The sequence below is a fragment of the Nematolebias whitei genome, chromosome 5 (genome assembly GCF_014905685.2).
Source record: "Nematolebias whitei isolate Nwh7 chromosome 5, NemWhi1, whole genome shotgun sequence".
In the NCBI taxonomy this organism is placed as follows: domain Eukaryota; kingdom Metazoa; phylum Chordata; class Actinopteri; order Cyprinodontiformes; family Rivulidae; genus Nematolebias; species Nematolebias whitei.
The window spans coordinates 28,635,899-28,653,493 of record NC_056502.1 but is presented as its reverse complement, the minus strand read 5'-3'; the positions used below and the strand labels follow the sequence as shown (position 1 = coordinate 28,653,493).

At 39.9% G+C, this 17,595-nt stretch overlaps 1 protein-coding gene across 1 annotated transcript in view; it reads right to left on the bottom strand.

Annotated features, from left to right (window-relative positions):
- Window positions 1–17,595, bottom strand: part of triob (trio Rho guanine nucleotide exchange factor b) — a 94,902-nt gene that overhangs the window by 60,387 nt on the left and 16,920 nt on the right. The window contains exons 7-15 of the mRNA XM_037676403.1: window positions 14,500–14,691; window positions 12,432–12,563; window positions 11,988–12,218; window positions 11,182–11,304; window positions 10,905–11,096; window positions 7,774–7,943; window positions 6,372–6,546; window positions 2,695–2,890; window positions 277–443 (exon numbers count right to left, since the gene is read on the bottom strand). Coding sequence (XP_037532331.1) covers window positions 277–443; window positions 2,695–2,890; window positions 6,372–6,546; window positions 7,774–7,943; window positions 10,905–11,096; window positions 11,182–11,304; window positions 11,988–12,218; window positions 12,432–12,563; window positions 14,500–14,691 — 1,578 coding nt within the window. The remainder of the gene's footprint in view (window positions 1–276; window positions 444–2,694; window positions 2,891–6,371; window positions 6,547–7,773; window positions 7,944–10,904; window positions 11,097–11,181; window positions 11,305–11,987; window positions 12,219–12,431; window positions 12,564–14,499; window positions 14,692–17,595) is intronic.

Genomic DNA, 17,595 nt, shown 5'->3' with positions numbered 1-17,595 from the left:
AGAACATGCGGTTTGAGCACGCACCGACACATTCTGCTGTAAGACTATGGTATGTTAGAGCAACGAAGGGTCATTGATCAGTTTGCCCTCAGTCTCAACCACAGGGACGTTAGACTCTAAAAGTGAGGACTGAAGGGTGAGTGGACCTCCAAACACAAAATGGATCAAATTAAAAAGTCTCTAAATGTTCATAAACATGTTGCAGGTACACCTCTGTGTTTAAGCTGTTTGAGGCCCGGTTGGACTCTGGTGTCGTTACACGTTGAGAGTGTGTACCTGTTTGACCTCAGCTTGTAGGTGCCTTAACTGGACACACTGCTCCAGGTGTCTCCGGTGATGCTCGGCTGCCAGGTCCAACTCCTGCTGCTTCTCGTGAAGAAACTCCAGCAGGTCCTGAACCCGGGTCGCCATGTCCACGTCTCTGTCGCACAACAGCTCAACACCTGGAACAAGAGTACCGCACACGGCAGGTTACACGACCGCCGACAAATAATTATACAGTAATCTATAGGACAGGCCCGGACCAAAAAATACTTTGTGTGACCTTTGGTATGGACACATGGACGGAGACTATGTCCACCTGTCAACGGTAAAACATGTAAAAAGTAGACATTTAAAAAACATTGTTAGAGACCCATCCAGGTTCCTAAAAGGGCCTTAAAATGTGTTTCTCATTCATGCACACTCATACAATTCTATCTAATATTAATGTTTTTATTGTTTTACTCAAAAAGGCCCAAAAACCTAGTAGGGGCAGATAGGGGTCCAGAGTCTTGCCCAATGGCACTCCAGCAGCAGGTCTGAGGATCAAATCTCTTTACCTCTGACTGAACTCTACCACAGGAACAAGAAGTACTTCGATGGTCCCCAGTCCCTGAGGGATTTGAACAGTGAATGTTTGTAGTTTTGGAGATGAGTGTTTTCTTGGACTGGAACTGAACAGTGAGTGCACATAAACCTAAATGTTTTTGGTGAAAAATACACAAGTGTGTAGGAGTCACACTGTGGAGAAGAACAGAGGGAGGTGTTTTTTGCTTGTCCAAGGCCATGCAGAGTGACAGACCCTGGAGAGTGGAGGGAGCCATTTTATCCACCTCCAGGTGCAGTGGTGGAGCCAGCGAGAGGCCAACAGTGGCCTTGGCCCCCATAGATTAATCTTTGGCCACCCCAATAATTTGAGGTAACTTTACTTGTAAGCAATATAAAAACTAAAAAGCATAGTTTTCTCAAAAGAAATGGGTTGTCAGTTTACTTATATTTATTGTGGTGGCCATCTTTGATTTTAATGTGGCAAACCAATTTTGGATAGAGACCTTCCTTACACCTTGTTGCAGCCACACTGTAGGAGTTCTAGGATTTTCTTCCTACTGCTCCTCTACACTGATTGACACCAATGGATACACACCCGTGAGAGGTTGGGGTATAAATGGCAGTGATGACTCCTATCTGACGCAGGTGCATTGTCTGCCTTATGGTAGTTGTGTTCCTGCCTGGCCACTATTGTGTTCCTAGCATTTATTGCAAAGACCTATTCCTTGCTCCTGTGTCTTTCAGTATTCTCCTGTGTTCCCTCGACACACCTCCTTGTTTCCTTTGTGGATCTACTGGTGTTCTTTTCGGCTGCTCCTTGCCTTCCCCACTTGCCCACCATACATGTAATCTCCCTGGGACCTCCATTGGAACCTTTGGACCCTCATCCCTATGAGTTTACAATCTTCTCCTAGAGTATGCTGCCTGCAATTATCAGAACGACCTGCAACCCAACTTATCCCTGTACTACAGTAACTGTCCTCCTTGCTCTCCAGGGTTTCAGTCTCTCCCACTCAGGTTGCAGTTTTACTGTTGACTTTACTTCACATTTTGTAAATAAACACTGTTACTATATTACGTGTCTTGGAGTTGCTCATTTTTAGTCACAGCTATTCTGGGTATTAGTAAAACCTCACACACACACACCAACATGGAGGTTGGTATAACAGTTATTTTTTACATTATCAAGCTCACAACATGCACGGACGGATGGAGAGTATTTCCAATTCCCTCTTTTTAATATCGACAGGGGGGAATAAAGCTGCCGCAAGTTAAAAGTATTTTTTCTATTTGTACATACCTTTCCTTCTTTTGATTTTTGAAAATGTTTATTGAATGTTAATCATTTTGTTTTGATGAGTGTTCATGTTAAGTGATTGCTGTGATGTTGCTCCCATCTGCTTTAAAGCTGTTTCAATATAAAGGAAGAAGTTCAGTATAAAATATTTGTTCATCGATCTACAGAACCCAGCAGGAGCTTTAACTGAATGAATGCAACTTTTGAGTTTTATAAAAAATTTATGAAAGCATGAAAAAAAGTTACTTCTAACAACAAATCCTTCCAAGTAAGTAACTGATGTTGTAGAGGAGTTTTCTCCAATGACCTATGAGAACAAACCGTGTTTACATTTAATTTATATTTGTATGGCTGTGCTGTTAAAACATGAGCTGCATAACCAGCCTGGTGCAGGATTATCAGCTGGAACAACAAACAGAGAAGACATAATTAACAAAAACAAATAACTTTTATCATTTGAGCAACAATAATCAGCCAGAAGTGTGAACATCTTGTATGTGTCCATTCCCCACGTTTAAGGCTGAAGCAGAGCACAGATAAAGAGCATCTACTGTACATTCAGGAGGTGGTTCTGGTCCGTCCCTCACCTGAGGCTTGGACCTCGGTGACGTACTGCAGCAGCTCCTGTCCCTGGTGGATGACGTCGAAGGTGAGGTTGTTCATGGTGAGAGCTTTGTCTGCATGATGCTGGAGCCTCTGCTCAGCTAGAGTCAGATCCTCGGTGTCGAAGTCGTTCGTCTGCTTGGTCAGCTCCTCGTTCCATGACTCCAGGTCTGAGATGACCTAAATGAGCAAGAAATGGTTCCAGAAGACAAAGACAGAAAGAATGGTTAATAAAGAAGATGAGAGGGGGAAACACTTCTAATGTTAAAGACAGAAATCACAAAGTCTGATTTTTTTTAGATGTAAATGAGACGTTCTGCTCTTCATTTATTCTCATAATTTGAAAAAGATAAAGGGTTTGAGCTAAAGACATGGATTCAAATGGACCATATAACCTGGTCCCAGTCATTAGACTATTGTTATTTTTAATACCAGCTCAGGCAGCTGACTCCCAAAGAGGCAGATAACTTATTGAAGTGGTACGGCTCAGCTGGAGGAGCAGATGCACTGCCTGCCCACGCTGCCTAAACCATGACACCAGGAACCACTCAGCTCTGTCTCTCAGGGGTTCTTCAGTTCTTCTCTTCTAGGTCCAGTTTTATACAAGTTGTCACATCTTTTATCTAGGACTGGGCAAGAGTAAAATATATCTTCATGTCAGAGCTGTGCCATTTGTAGAGATAAAACCAGGAAACACGAGAAGCACGGCCCAACGAGTGTTTAACTGCATCAGTAATGAAAGTGTTAGCTTCTGCTTTACAAACTAATATTTTGTGTTTGAGAAGAGTTCTGCCTGTGAAGAAAGTAAAAAGTAAAGGACTGAAAAGTTTGCAAATGAGCAACTAAACTAGAGAAAATACAATTTCTGCAAATATCCAGCGTGCTGGGTGGAACATACGTGCTGAAATTTGTTAAAGAAAGGTTCTACCTGAACTTTTTTTTTTCATTTACCCTTTATTTATACAGGTAGTCTCAATGAGCCACGAGAACTCATTTTCAAGAGAGACCTGTTTAGGGAGCAGATGGTGGGGGTTAAGAGCCTTGCTCATGGGCCCAGAGTGGGGCGAACGAGGGAGGTGTGGGTGTTTCACCTTTTCCACCCACATTTTGATGTTGATGGTACTGGGAGGTGAACCTGTGACTTTCCAATCACAGGCCCATCTTCTAACCTCTGCGCCACCACTCCCCCTAAAACCAGGTCAAAGATATTCACTTAACCTCAGTAAAAAAGGGTCAGGGATAATCAGAGCTTCTGTAAACAAAGGTCAAAGATAACCTATTAGTGGATATAGGGACTTCAGCCCACAAATTGTAAAATTAAAACAAGCAAATCAAAGCTAACAACAGCAAAACAATATCTAAAAGCTGGAATTACTATAACTTAAGCTTATACTGTAGCTAAAAACTAAAAATAGCTAAATAGTGGCTAAAAATACCACATTTACAAGGCTATAGAGAAAAATCAAAATTTGCTAAAATTAAACTGTGGCTTAAATTTTAGCTAAAAGCTAAAATAATTAAACCAGTAGCTAAAAGTTAAAATTAGCAAACCATAACTAAAAACTAAAAGAATCAAAATACTAGCTAAAAGCTAAAATGATTAAACCAGAAGCCAAAAGCTAAAATTAGCAAAAGTGTAGCTTAAATTAATAATGATAATAATAATAATAATAATAATAATGAATTTAATTTGTAACGCACTTTACATTAATAAAAATCTCAAAGTGCTACAAAGTGCAACTAAAATCAATGATAAAATAAAAAAATTGTAGCTAAAAGCTAACATTTGCAACTCTATAGCTTAAACCATAGTAAATGTTGAGTCGATCAAATGTTTAGATTAAAGCTAAAATGATTAAACCTGTAGCTAAAAGTTAAAACGAGCAAAACTATAGCTTAAACCATGGTTAAAAACTAAAATAATCAAAGTACCAGCTAAAAGCTAAAATCAGACACAAAATAAAAAATTTGCAAAAGTGCAGCTTAAATTGTAGCTTAAAACTAATGTTTGTAAAACTGTTGCTGAAACCGCAGCTAAAAGTTGAGACGATCTAAAGTTTAGATAAAAGCTAAAACGATCAAACCAGTAGCTTAAACCATAGTTAAAGCTGGGTCGATCAAATGTTTAGATAAAAGCTAAAACGATTAAACCAGTAGCTAAAAGCTAAAAATAGCAAAAGTGTAGCTTAAATTGTAGCTAAAAGCTAAAATTAATAAAACTGTAGCTTAAACTGTAGTTAAAGCTGGGTCGATCAAATGTTTAGATAAAAGCTAAAATTATTAAACCAGTAGCTAAATGCTAAAATTAACAAAACTAAAGCTTAAACATGGATAAAAACTAAAATAATCAAAGTACAAGCTAAAAGCTAAAATCAGAAGCTCAAATAAAAATTAGCAAAAGTGTAGCTTAAATTGTTGCTAAAAGCTAATGTTTGAAAAACTGTAGCTTAAAGCGCAGCTAAAAGCAGAGATGATGAAATATTTAGATAAAGGCTAAAATGACTAAACCAGTACCTAAAAGGTAAAATTAGCAAAACTGCAGTTTAAACGAACCAAACAAAACCAAAAAACAGAAAAGCTGGAAAAAGAGAAATGATGAAGTTTGCATGTTTGTTATTATATATGAACAAAGACAGCCACAACAAAAGACGACTGATTCCTGAAAGTGAAGCTTGAAACTCTGATATTCTTAGCATACGTGCTGTGACTTTTGCCAATGTTTCCTCTGCATCAAATGAACACAGAGTCTGTCAACCCATGCAGATTCCTGATATATAATACTGCTAAACTTAAAAAAGAATTCAACAAACTCACCAAACACTCATTTGTCTGATCTCCTCTCCTCTTAAAGTTGAGTAAAACACCTTCTGTGTAAAAAAATACCATTTCCTTCATGTGTCGGACTAAAAGAACGATCCAGAGACAGTCTGAGGTGTGTGAAGCAACAGACAGGTGAGCATCAAAAAGGAAAGTAATAAAAATGAAGGTATGTCTCACCTAAACTGTGTCCTTACACACACTTCCAGTAATGTCAGTAGGACGTGTCATAACTCTAATTTACCTGAGAGTGTGGGAGCTGAGACTGAAGGGGAACAAATCCCTGCTCCGCCCATCTTCGTGCTCAAGCTCTGTGTCACAAGGATCAGTGTCTGTGAGTGTTTGTGGGTCTACTTCAGTGTTTTAATGTGAGATTAACAGATTTAACCACGTTCCCTGACCCAACATGCAGAGCTGGTACAGTTTTTTTTGGGACAAAACAGACACAACATGTACATTTGAAATGTTTAAATGGAGCAGGCATCATATCTGAGCACCAGCTGAGGAAAGCATCTCCTCTCACAGTGGGATGTTGCAGAAAAAGCTGCTCCAACGCAGTCGACTGCTGGTAGAACCAGCATGTGGACGTGACGCATCGAGTGGAGCTAAATGTTTATTTTAATGCAGCAAATGTGAGAGGATAGCTGTGAGCTCAGCCAAGCTTTAAACCAGCAGGACTAAATCTCCTTTTCATAGTCAATGGTCCGTTAGCTCAGACCCACTCTGATTTGTCCGTGTGCACCTAAAAGCATGTAACTGAGCCGCTTTACACGACTTAAAACAAAAACTTCTCCTGAAAAACAACTACTTATCATGACAAAGCCTCACTTTGGTTCCTACTCACATCTATTGCATCCCTCTCAAAGATCCGGAGCTGGAGGAAGAGCTCCAGTTTGATCTTCCTCTCCTGGAACAGCTCCTCCATCTGACCCTGGGCCTCGTCCAGCTGCTGCAGCACACTCTCTATGTGGGCCATGGAGCTGTTGTGAGGGGTCTTGTTGCTGGAGATAGCCGAGTCTCTGTAAACAAAGAACAAAGATAAACACAGATTATGTGCACACAAAGGTCAAAAGTATCCACTTAACCTCAGTAAACAAAGGTCAGAGATAACCATTGAGCCTCTGTAAACAAAGTCAAGTCAAGTAAACTTTATGTATAAAGCACATTTAAAACAGCAGCAGTTACCAAAGTGCTTAGGTCAAATATAAGCAGAGTTTCTGTAAACAAAGGTCAAAGATATTCACGTAACCTCAGTAAAAAAGGGTCAGAGATAATCACAGAGCTTCTGTAAAAAAAGGTCAGAGATAACCTATTAGTGGATATAGAGACTTCAGCCCACAAATTCCTGTGACATCCATTAAATTAAAATCTCCTGCTGCCCTTGGGTCAAATTCACCCAGGAAGCCTCAGGTCTACAACTAAAGGCTCCAGTATACTGCCGCGTATGGCCGTTCACGCGTACGTACGCGTGTACTGTACGGAGGGTTCAGACTTTGTACTCCAGCGTACACCCTGAGCAGCTGCAGAGCAGCTTCACAGAGAAGGGGCGTTTACCTTCGGGACAAATTGAGGTCGCCAATTGGTCATCTGCTGACACGCCTACTGGATTGATTGACAGGTCGGAAAAAATAAAAAAAAGCAAGCGCTGGCAGCCTCAGCCACAGCGGTGTTCTGTGTTTATATGTTGTTAATAAAAAGATATAAAAAATAAAAAAAAACAGAGAGCGCTGGCTCTACAGCCCACACATCAGACCAGCCCACCAGGAAATCTCCAGACCAGACCCTCCCGCAGCCACGCTGGACCTGAGTTTAATTCGCTCGTGACAAATTCCTTCATTTCTCACCATTTCAGTCATTGCATCAACGGAGGAGGAAGAGATCACTGCCTCTTGGCAAAAAAACAAAAGAAAAGGCCAGATCAGGGATGAAGAAGGGGAATTTAATACATTGGTGTCACAGTCCATCGCTGGGCAGTTTATTGTGCGACATCGCACACGCGTATGCGGTCGTAAAAATTTGAGCTTTGCATGGACATGCCCTGGGGGGTACGCTCGTACCTCTGCGTGCGTACGTACGTGCGTACCTCTGCGTATGGACGTACGCGGCAGTATACTGGGGGCTTAAGTGTGAATGAGAGTGTGGATGGTTGTCTCATTTGTCTCTCTGTGTCCCTGTGATGGACTGGACACTTAAATATTGTTAAATTGACAGAGTTATAGTCATTTTTGTTGACTATACTCATTCACCTGAGCTGCTGTATGAGGTCCTCTCCCTCCTTGATGACGTTGACTGTCGCCTGCAGGGTAGTCTGCTGCTGCTGGCCGAATCGCTTGATCAGGTCCTGCACGGCTTCCACGGACTCAGCGTACACGTCATCCAGCAGCTCCTTCTGCAGCTCCTCCAACCACGTCCACAGCTAATACAGGAAAAACTGAAAAGTTACTGTGACCTCCAGGAGAAGCCCAGGCTGTTATTTTCCCTGCCGAGGGGAAAAATAAAGGATCTTCCCAAGACACCTGCTTATACTGAGTAAAGGAGATCTACAGTGATGTGGTTTAAACCCAGATTAATACACTAAAGCTACAAAATAGACAGTCAATCTGCTGCAAGATTAAGTTTTGTCCTCTATGAAACACTTCAAACATCATGGTGAAGAGTCCTGAAGTTCTGGGCCATGACCTATGAGAAACCCTGGCCCCTAGGGTACACCTTTACCTTAGTCTGAGACAGTATTACCACAGTATCAAATCCATTAGTAAGACACAAATACTTCACTAAATAAGTAGGCAAACTAATATCAGTTCAATTTAAATCAGGTTTGAAAATAAAGTTATTGTGTGAATATGTACCATACTGATAAAGCCTAGATCCGTTTTTCTTTTGTATACTTTTCAGCACGTAACTTGTTACGGAATTTTTGTGCTATTTCAGCAGTTCATATATCAAATAATATTAGCTCATCCACCCTGATAATGCTGATATGTCCCTTTTGATGCTAACTGTGCCCTGTTGATGCTAACTCTGCCTTAGCTTTTGCTAATTTTGCCCTGCCAATGCTATATCTGCCTTGTTTTTTTAAACTTGTATTCTGCCCTGGTCATGTTAGCTCTGACCTTTCTATCTATAAATCTATCATTCTGTCTAAAAACACTGCTTGTGGTAATGCTAATTCTACTAAAGCTAGCTCTAGTAATGCTAATTCTGTTAATTGACCTCTATCAGGCTTTTTGCTAGTGCTTTGTTACTTTTAAATGGTAAATGGACTATACTTATATAGCGCCTTTCTATCTTATCAAGACTCTCAAAGCTCTTTACACTACAATCTGTGTCCTCATTTACCCATTCATACAGCACTCTACTACATCTCTACAAAGCTAATTGAACAAATCATTCTAAAGAGACTGAGTGCTTTAGATCACATTCATACACCGATGGGACACACAAAGGAGGCAATGAGGGGTTCAGTGTCTTGCCCAGGGACACTTCAACATGTGGCTGCTGGTGGATTCGAACCCCCAACTCTTGCATTGGAGGACAACTGCTCTAACCACTCAGCCACAGCCGCCCACTAGCATTTATCTAGTTTATTCTAATGTTCTACTAGCTTTTCAAAATTTTTACTTCTTAACTAGTGTTTCGCCGTTTACTGACGTTTTGCTACTTCTGGCTCTTATCTGGTATATTCCTGATTTTTTTTCTAGTGTTTCACTACGATTAGCTAGCATTTTCCTGTGTATTGCTAGCTTTTTACTACCTCTTCCGTTTTTCATGCTCATTTCAGCTTCTATTTTGTTATTTTCAGCTTCTTCTGCTCTTTTTAGCCTTTGTTTATTGACAAATTCAAACAATTTATAATTATTTTTCCTCCATTGTTGCTTTTTTTTGGTTTTGCTTCTTTCAACTTCATCTTACTGATTTTAGCTTTTAATATATTTCAAGTAAGCTTTAGCTTGCTTTAGCAGCTTTCAACAAAATCATTCAGCAACAAGCATTCACCATGTATTTTCTCAGAAAACACACATTTTTCCAGTTCTAATTTATTGACCATATGGTTGATTTTTTTGGGTCAGTCTCATAAAAATCTGTACAGATAAATTTATTTTCATGCCCTGAACAACCTGATATGTTTAACTGGAACCAATTAGTGCAGCAGAACTGGGATTAACGTGACATCTTTGCAGCACATAGTTTTTCTTTGAGGATTCAGTTTAATTTCAGAGGGAGAAAAACATGGTTGTGATTATGGAAGTTAAGAAGAGAGCAGGTGAAGTGAGAGGGTCTTTAATTTGTGCAAACAGGGTTTGATTATAGAGGCAAAAGAAAAACAGAAGATGGTGCAGGTTTACAAACACTAACACATTGTTTGGGTCCGTGGCCCGGTTGGTGTACGTACACGGCTTTGATTACTGAAAACACACGTGAGGATCTGAAATGACGCCATCATTCTGCAAAACATTGTGCTGCTAAAACCTTTTTCTGCTTCTGCTGCAAGATGCATGGATCACAAGTTTCCTCATTTCTTCTCATGCTGAACTTCAAGCAAACCATGAACTACGATCTAAAATTGATCATATATTTTAATTATATACAGTATATACATACACATTTGCATTTTAACAATTAAAAAAAGTAGAATGTCCTGCCTTTTTGCATAAAATATGAGTTTATGATTGTGGAGAAACGTGACAAATCCAATAAAGTTCAGTTAGGTCATCTGGACGGTTTATTTATTTACTGTATGTTTGTTGAGAAGTTTCGTCCTTCATCCAAAGGACTTCATCAGTCCGAGGAGCCACAACAAACTCAGTCCCACAAGCAGCTGAGTTTGTTGTGGCTCCTCGGACTGATGAAGTCCTTTGGATGAAGCATCTCAACAACAACAAAATCATCCAGATAATCTGACTGAACCTTGATGGATTTTTTTTAACCTGGATTATTGGGCATGAACTTTAAAAGTGACAAAAGTTTTTGCCTTTCATTTTTTTTAATTATCAAAGAGTTCAACACTAATAAAAACTCTTTTTTCACAGGTCGTTAAGCTGATGGTTCTCCTTCATCGTGTGAACGACTAGTTCTGAATGTCAACAACAAACTGGTTGATCCACTATGAGAAGGTGCTGTTTATAAAACTGAGTTTACTACAGCTAATCAGACTGATGAAGTCTTTTGGATTAAAGACAAAACTAAACAATTTTTATTGTTTTATTTTTTACTTTTTGGATCCGTCCAGAGGACCTGACTTAACTTTGTTAGATTTTTCTACCTGGATTATTGAGCATGCATCAGGATCCTCTTTCTCAGGTGTCGAGCTCATTGATTTTAAACTAAATCCATCTGATTCTGCTCCAGGTGAGGAACGGAGACAGGGAGTAGATACCTCTTTAACATGTGTGTGAAAGGCGACAGACATGTCGAGCAGAACCTTCCGCTGCTCGACGCGTCGCACAAAGTCCTGGATGCGGTCCTCCAGCTGGTGGGCAGCCTGGTAGATCTCCTCCGGGTCACACTCTCCGGTTTGGGCCAGCTGCTCCGCTGCCTCTAGCAGCTTGTCAGCGTTGGTGTAGGTGTTCTGAAGTCCAAACAGAGGAGGTTATCTCTAACTCCTCGGGGTTACATCTACCAAATCGAACTTGAGACAAATATGAAAAACCCACTTGTGCAACTTCTTCAAAGTCTTCATGTCTCTTCTGCAGAGCCCTGGCTCTGTGCAAAGACTTGCCAACACCAGTGTGTTTGCTGAGGAAGGCCTCTCCGTGGTTTTCTATCCAGTCCAAAACCTTAAAACACACAAAAACACAGCATATACACAAAATGTTAAACACATGAACAAGACTAACGATCAGCTGCAGTTTGTGCGTTTAATCAGTAGGTGGCAGGATTGATTAAAGCGGCTGTTCAGAGCAATTTATATATGTAATATTCCTCATCTTGCTCCCTCCATCTGCATTCTGTCATAAATAAACTATAAGGCAGGAACAGTTAGTAGGAAATGTGCAGAAATTAAACATGGGGGTTTGAAAAGCAACAAATCTTCCTAACTGATAACCTGACATCTATCAGACAGACAGGCACGCCATCTCTGTCAGTGTGGGGGGATGAAAGGGGTTTTCAAGGTCTCTGAGAGAATATTTTCATGGGAACATGAAGCCATGTGCAGTGCACCCCCACACTTTGTGTGACAGTAAATTGCGACAGTACCACAAGAGAAGGGTGATGAAAGAGTGGATGGAAGTGGGGAAAGACAGACACTTCAGCAGGACAGAGTCATGTTTATAATACAGGAATCCTTGCATCATTGCACAGGTTGGTTTCTAAATGTCTCTCTGGAAAACCGATTTCTAAAACCCACATAGAAGCTGCGTGGAAGGAAGAGGACAGAGCTTTGTGCAGCCTCTCTTGTCGTGTTCAAATCAGAACCCTGTGCCGGAGCTCCTATGGAAGCAGGTTTTCTGTGTCTCACCTGCTGAACGTCCTGCTGAAAGACACACAGCTGCAGACGCTGGTGCAGGCGCACTTTGCGATGCTGCCAGATGTTCTCCAGCTGCCTCTGGTGATGCAACACCTCGTGAATGATGTCGAGGACGTGGTGCACGGCCTTGGAGTAGTTGGCCGACGCCATGAGTGAATCGGCACTTCCTGGGGTCAAAGGTCGCTGCAGTTTGTCCAGCAGAGACTTCCCGTCTTGGCTTACCTGGAAAAGGTTTGATGTGCAGTGGTTTTTATGTTGTAAAATTTAAATTGTTCAACGAACCAAACATTGTGCATGCATGTTCAGAATGCTTCATTTGAATATTTATCAACTGTGTTTTTGTTCTATGAAGATTTAGCATTAGTATTTGTTTGTAACCCTGAGCTTTGCATGGGTGTGAGTCTGCCTTTGTGCTTCCATGGGTGTAGCACTGACCTCAGAGTATGCAGTGGTGATGTGCTCATACAGGCCCTGGTGATGGTGGATTGTATCTTCTAGATCCTGGAGTTCAGAGGGCAGCTCTCCTTCACCACAGGCTTTACACCATGGCTCCACTTTGCTCATGTACTAAAACAACAACACAAACCATGAGGGACTCACAACAACAGATAACACATCCTTCACATGATGTTAACACAAAGAAAAATAACATAAGCTAGGTTTTCTGTACCCCATTCATACCAGAAATCAAAATTCAGATCTTAACCGTGTTCCTGTTACAAGTTCATAATAAAGTTAGCGATTTGAGCCAATAAGAATGAATTTCTCTGCATTCAGATTCCTCACACAGGCGTTACAGGACTAGGTGTGCAACTGATTTAATCGATACAAACTGAGACACGTGACAAACAAACTTTATTACTGCAGCTAGCACAACTTTTCATGCATGAGGTAGACATGTTAGAGTTCGAGGTCATGAATCTCTAGCTTTCAGAGTTGGAATAAAACCTGGAAATTCTGACTTCTGAAAAAAAAAAGCAATATTTTGAAAATAACTGTACAAAATTGACATGAAAAAATGGGGGAAATGTGCACACGTCTCAGAAACACTTTGATTATTCACTCTAAAACATAAAAAAGCTTCACATTACTGAAGCCTACTGATGTAAGATTGCATTGTTTTAATCTAACCTGCAACACACTTCTGTGTGGTTCCTTTGGTAACAACAGACAACAGTAAGTTACAAGAAACTCTTGATCATCAAAAAGTATCAAGAAAGTAAGTGACTCATCGCCAACAACTATCTGCAGATGTAAGCAAAGCAACAGAAAAGCAGTATTGATTCTTCTAATGGTCTTTAGGACTCTTTGTAAACACCACCTGGGCCGTTTTTTTCAATTAACAGGTTTTTACAACAACACAGCCATGTGATTTTATTATTGTCTTACATAAACTCAAAATGCTGCAGTTAACTTTTGTCTGCGCATTAATTCAATAATACTGTACACACACTTAGAAATGTCTCAGATTGTTCAGAATAAAATATTTTTCAAGTCCAACACCCACCATTACAGTGCTCTAAAGAGCTAATCACTGTTAAAAAATATGATGGTTATGTTTTTTTTTGTTTTTTTTATCACATTCAAGTGATAAAAAAAACAAAAACTGGGCACAGGCAGGAGCCTGTATTCACAGGCAAGAGTGCATTCATAGAAAGGAGTGCGACCCTTGGTGCACTCTTTCTCTCGTTCCTCTTCTACAACAAATAATGGATCTCCCACTGCCTCATCGAAGTCCTCCCTCTGTCTCAGACTCTGTTTTTCTTTTCAGCTCTTCCTCTTCCTCTTCTGTCTGAGAAGGTTCTGACTCTGCAGCTCCATCCATGTGTGGGTCCACAGCTCAATCCACCACCTCAAACAGAAGCTGCAGTGTCACATTCAAAAATTACCTCATTGTTTTGACTCAAACTCACTCAAATGACTAAAACTAAACACTACACCCTAACTATGAAATCTAAGCATGCTAGATCTTCCAAATCTCATCACTCACTCTCACTGTCTCTATCACCACCGAACTTGCTTCAACTTCCTCATCTTTTTTTTGTTCCTGTACATTTTTTTGGCGCTTGACAAATAAATTTCAGCCTCAGTCAGAAAGGAGGAGGAGGTTGTTTCTTTGTTTGGTGGGAGTGGGGAATGTTTTCTCCATGAGACTGCCCTTCTTTGCAGCTGCCTCAATGAAAATCTGGTGGTCTCCCATGATCGGGCCCCTGGCATGACATCACAGCCCATATATGGAAGTGAAGGGGCTGTTTCTAAAGCCACAACTGAAACAGCTTGAAATATCACAAAAACGTCATATTTAAAACCAACAAAACTTTTCAACATTTGCCACAGAACAGACGTATTTATTTGTTATGTCTCTGTCATATTTCAGTGGATATGTAAAAATAAAAAATGGTGGGTGTTGGACTTTAACATGTGGGCAGGCGGGCTTTTCTTTGAGTATTTACAGGCAGCAGACATGTTTTAACTTTGATTGATCTGCTGACTTCCTGTGTACCTGATCTGCCTTCTGATGGAAGCTGGCAGACATCTCCAGCAGAGTGCTGCGTTCGTCCAGCGCCGCAGCAAACGCCTTCCACTCCTGCTCCAGCTGACCCGAGATCTGCTGGATCTGCTGCGAGGCGTAGTGGCCCGACTCCAGGAGACGGTTCCCAACAGACATGATTCGATTGATGTTCACGTACACATTCTGGAGTTTGAAAAGGACAAAGAAGCAAAAAAAAAAAATAATCACGTAAAAATAAAACTTTTTTCTTTATATTTAGTTTTTAAACTACAGTACTCCCATTTCTCGCAGACAAGTAAACCTCTGCCCTTGTCTACTTCTAAGAGATTCAGCCTCTCTCAAAGTCTCTTTAAAAACCCAGTCCAGACCTGCTGCTAATTAACCTGTTGACTTTTGTTGCTGCCATAAAATTCAATATTACTTTATTTTTGCCTAAAATTAACACTGTTTCTTAATTTAAACATTTGAGATGGTTATTACTGCATGTTCTATTGGAGGAAATTCGATTTATAGGATTTAAAAACCTGTTTCATTTACAGTGTCCTAGCTTTTTAGAACTGGATTTGCTCTGGCTGTCCATGTGATTTTATTGATACAACAGCCTGTCCAGACAAATTAGCAGGAAAATGACCGATGTTAGGTTTTGTGGAGCCTGATGCATGAAGCCTCTGCAGTTTTCCAACAGCCAAGATGACTGTGGTTCTACAAAACAACTAAAGAGTGTGTGAAGTATGAAGGTCACAAGTGCAATCAAATAGACAAGTTAAAGCGAATAACACCCACCTTTGGGGACATTAAAAAGGCATTCTCTGGATCAGTTGGACAGCAAACCTCATGTGATTCATAAAAAAGGCCTTTAAGCTTCTAATCTTTTATTCTTTTTTATTTAAATGTAGAAGCTTCAAGCTGTTTTGTGCAGATAGAAATGAGCAAACGCTAATTACCAACTGTGTTAACATTCTGTTATATTTCTCTTTAATTATTGCTCCTTTGCGGCTCTTAGTTTGTTTTAATCACAACAGGAAGAGAATACGAGTTAAAGCCCCAAAACAGAAAAAAAGACTGTAGTGACAGAAATTAGGAAATCCAATCAGAACTTCAGCTGCTGAGAGTTTGTTTTATTTAAAACTACAAGTCTATGAGTTTTTTTGGTTTATTTATACACACACATACATATATATATATATATATATATATATATATATATATATATATATATATATATGAAGAGCTTTATTTGTATTTGTTTTGTAAGAGGATACAACAAAAAGGCAACTATGAAAAGTTCAAAATAATCAGATTTCAGTGACACTCTTGTGTGTTGAAGAATGGGAGTTAAAGTACTTTTACAACAGACAGCTGTTAATAATCCCATTAAAAATGTTTAACCAAAGTGTACTGACACATGACAACTACAACAGCTGTAATGTTGTTATTTACCCCAGAATATTATCTTTAATTTTGTAAAAATAAATAAAAAATATTGCAAGAAAAAAAGAGCTTCAAACTAGGACGGAGCTTTAGGGCCATGCTAAAAAAAATAGAAAAATAAAATAAAAATAATTAAAGCCATAAAATTACGAGAACAAAGTCTAACAAAGTCTTAATATTACGAGAATAAAGTTGTACAAGACTTTTTTTTTTTGCAGCTCTCGTGTATGTATTTATATTTTTCCACGAGTCAGATCCACAAAGCAACCTGTCAATCAATCCAGTAGGCGTGTCAGCAAATGACCAATTCAAAGCTAAATGAGTCATAACATTATCCAAACTCTGACACGATAAAGCAGGTTTACCGCATTTTAACAGGTAAAATAAAGAATGTTGAGCATCTTGTTAAGTTATACTTTGGTATTGGTTTTACAAATAAGGAGACAATTAATCTGTTAGCACATCAGCATCAGATTATTATCAGTATCAAGACTTTGAACCTGCTTACAGTAAGGTGGTACACTCTGATGGGCTGCAGCGCTGCTCTGCAGGTAAGGAGCATTTAGCTTCAGATTAGTCATTGACAGGTTGCGTTGTGGATCCGACTCATGGAAATAAATAAATAAATGAGAGCTGGCAAAAAAAAAAAAAGAAGTCTCGTACGACTTTATTCTCATAATATTAAGACTTTATTCGACTTTATTCTCGTAATTTTTTGGCTTTTTTTTTTTTTCTTTTGCGTGGCCCTAAAGCTACGTCATATTTAACACATGTAATCACATGCATGCAAACAAACATTTTTTTGTGTTTTTTTTTTTTGTGTGTGTGTGTGTGTGGGGGGTGGGGGGGATGGCTGAACATATAGACATACATAAACATAAAGACAAGCAAAGGCTGAATAAACATTTTTTAAATACACCCACTTATGTTTTACCGTATTTTCAGACTATGAGGCACACTTAAAATCCTTTAATTGTCTAAAAAAATCGACAGTGAGCCTTATAATCCGGTGCGTCTTACATATTAATTCTGGTTGTGCTTACAGACCTCAAACTGGTTTTATGTGGTACAACTGAACAATGTTGAGAGTTATTGTGAATGAGTTAAATAAAGTTTGACTTATCTGAATGTTTTGTTTCGCTTATTGCGACTTATAGTCCAAAAAATATGGTAACTCCATCTCCATCTTCTACCTCTTATCTGTAGTCGGGTCACAGAGCCAACAGGTCCAGGAGAGAAACCCAGACCTCCTTCTCCCCGGGTACACTCTCTAGCTCTTCTTGGGGCACCTTGAGGTGTTCACAGACCAGAGAAGATACACAATCTCCCCACAGAGATCTGGGCCTGCCCCGGGGCCTCCTATCAGTAGGACTCGCTCGGAAAACCTCCAAAGGGAGGCGTCCAGGAGGTATCCTGATCAGATGAACCTCCACAGCTGACTCCTTTCAGTGCAGAGGAGAAGCAGCTCTATTCCAAGCTCCCCCCGATGACAGAGCTCCTCAACTCATTTCTAAGGCTGAACTGCTCCATCTAGCTCATTTGGATCCAGGATCTGGTCCTTTCAGTCGTGATTCAGCCCTCATGACCACAGGTGAGGGTTGGAACAAATACAAACCAGTGAATTCATAGATTTGTCTTTTAACTGAACTCTTTATT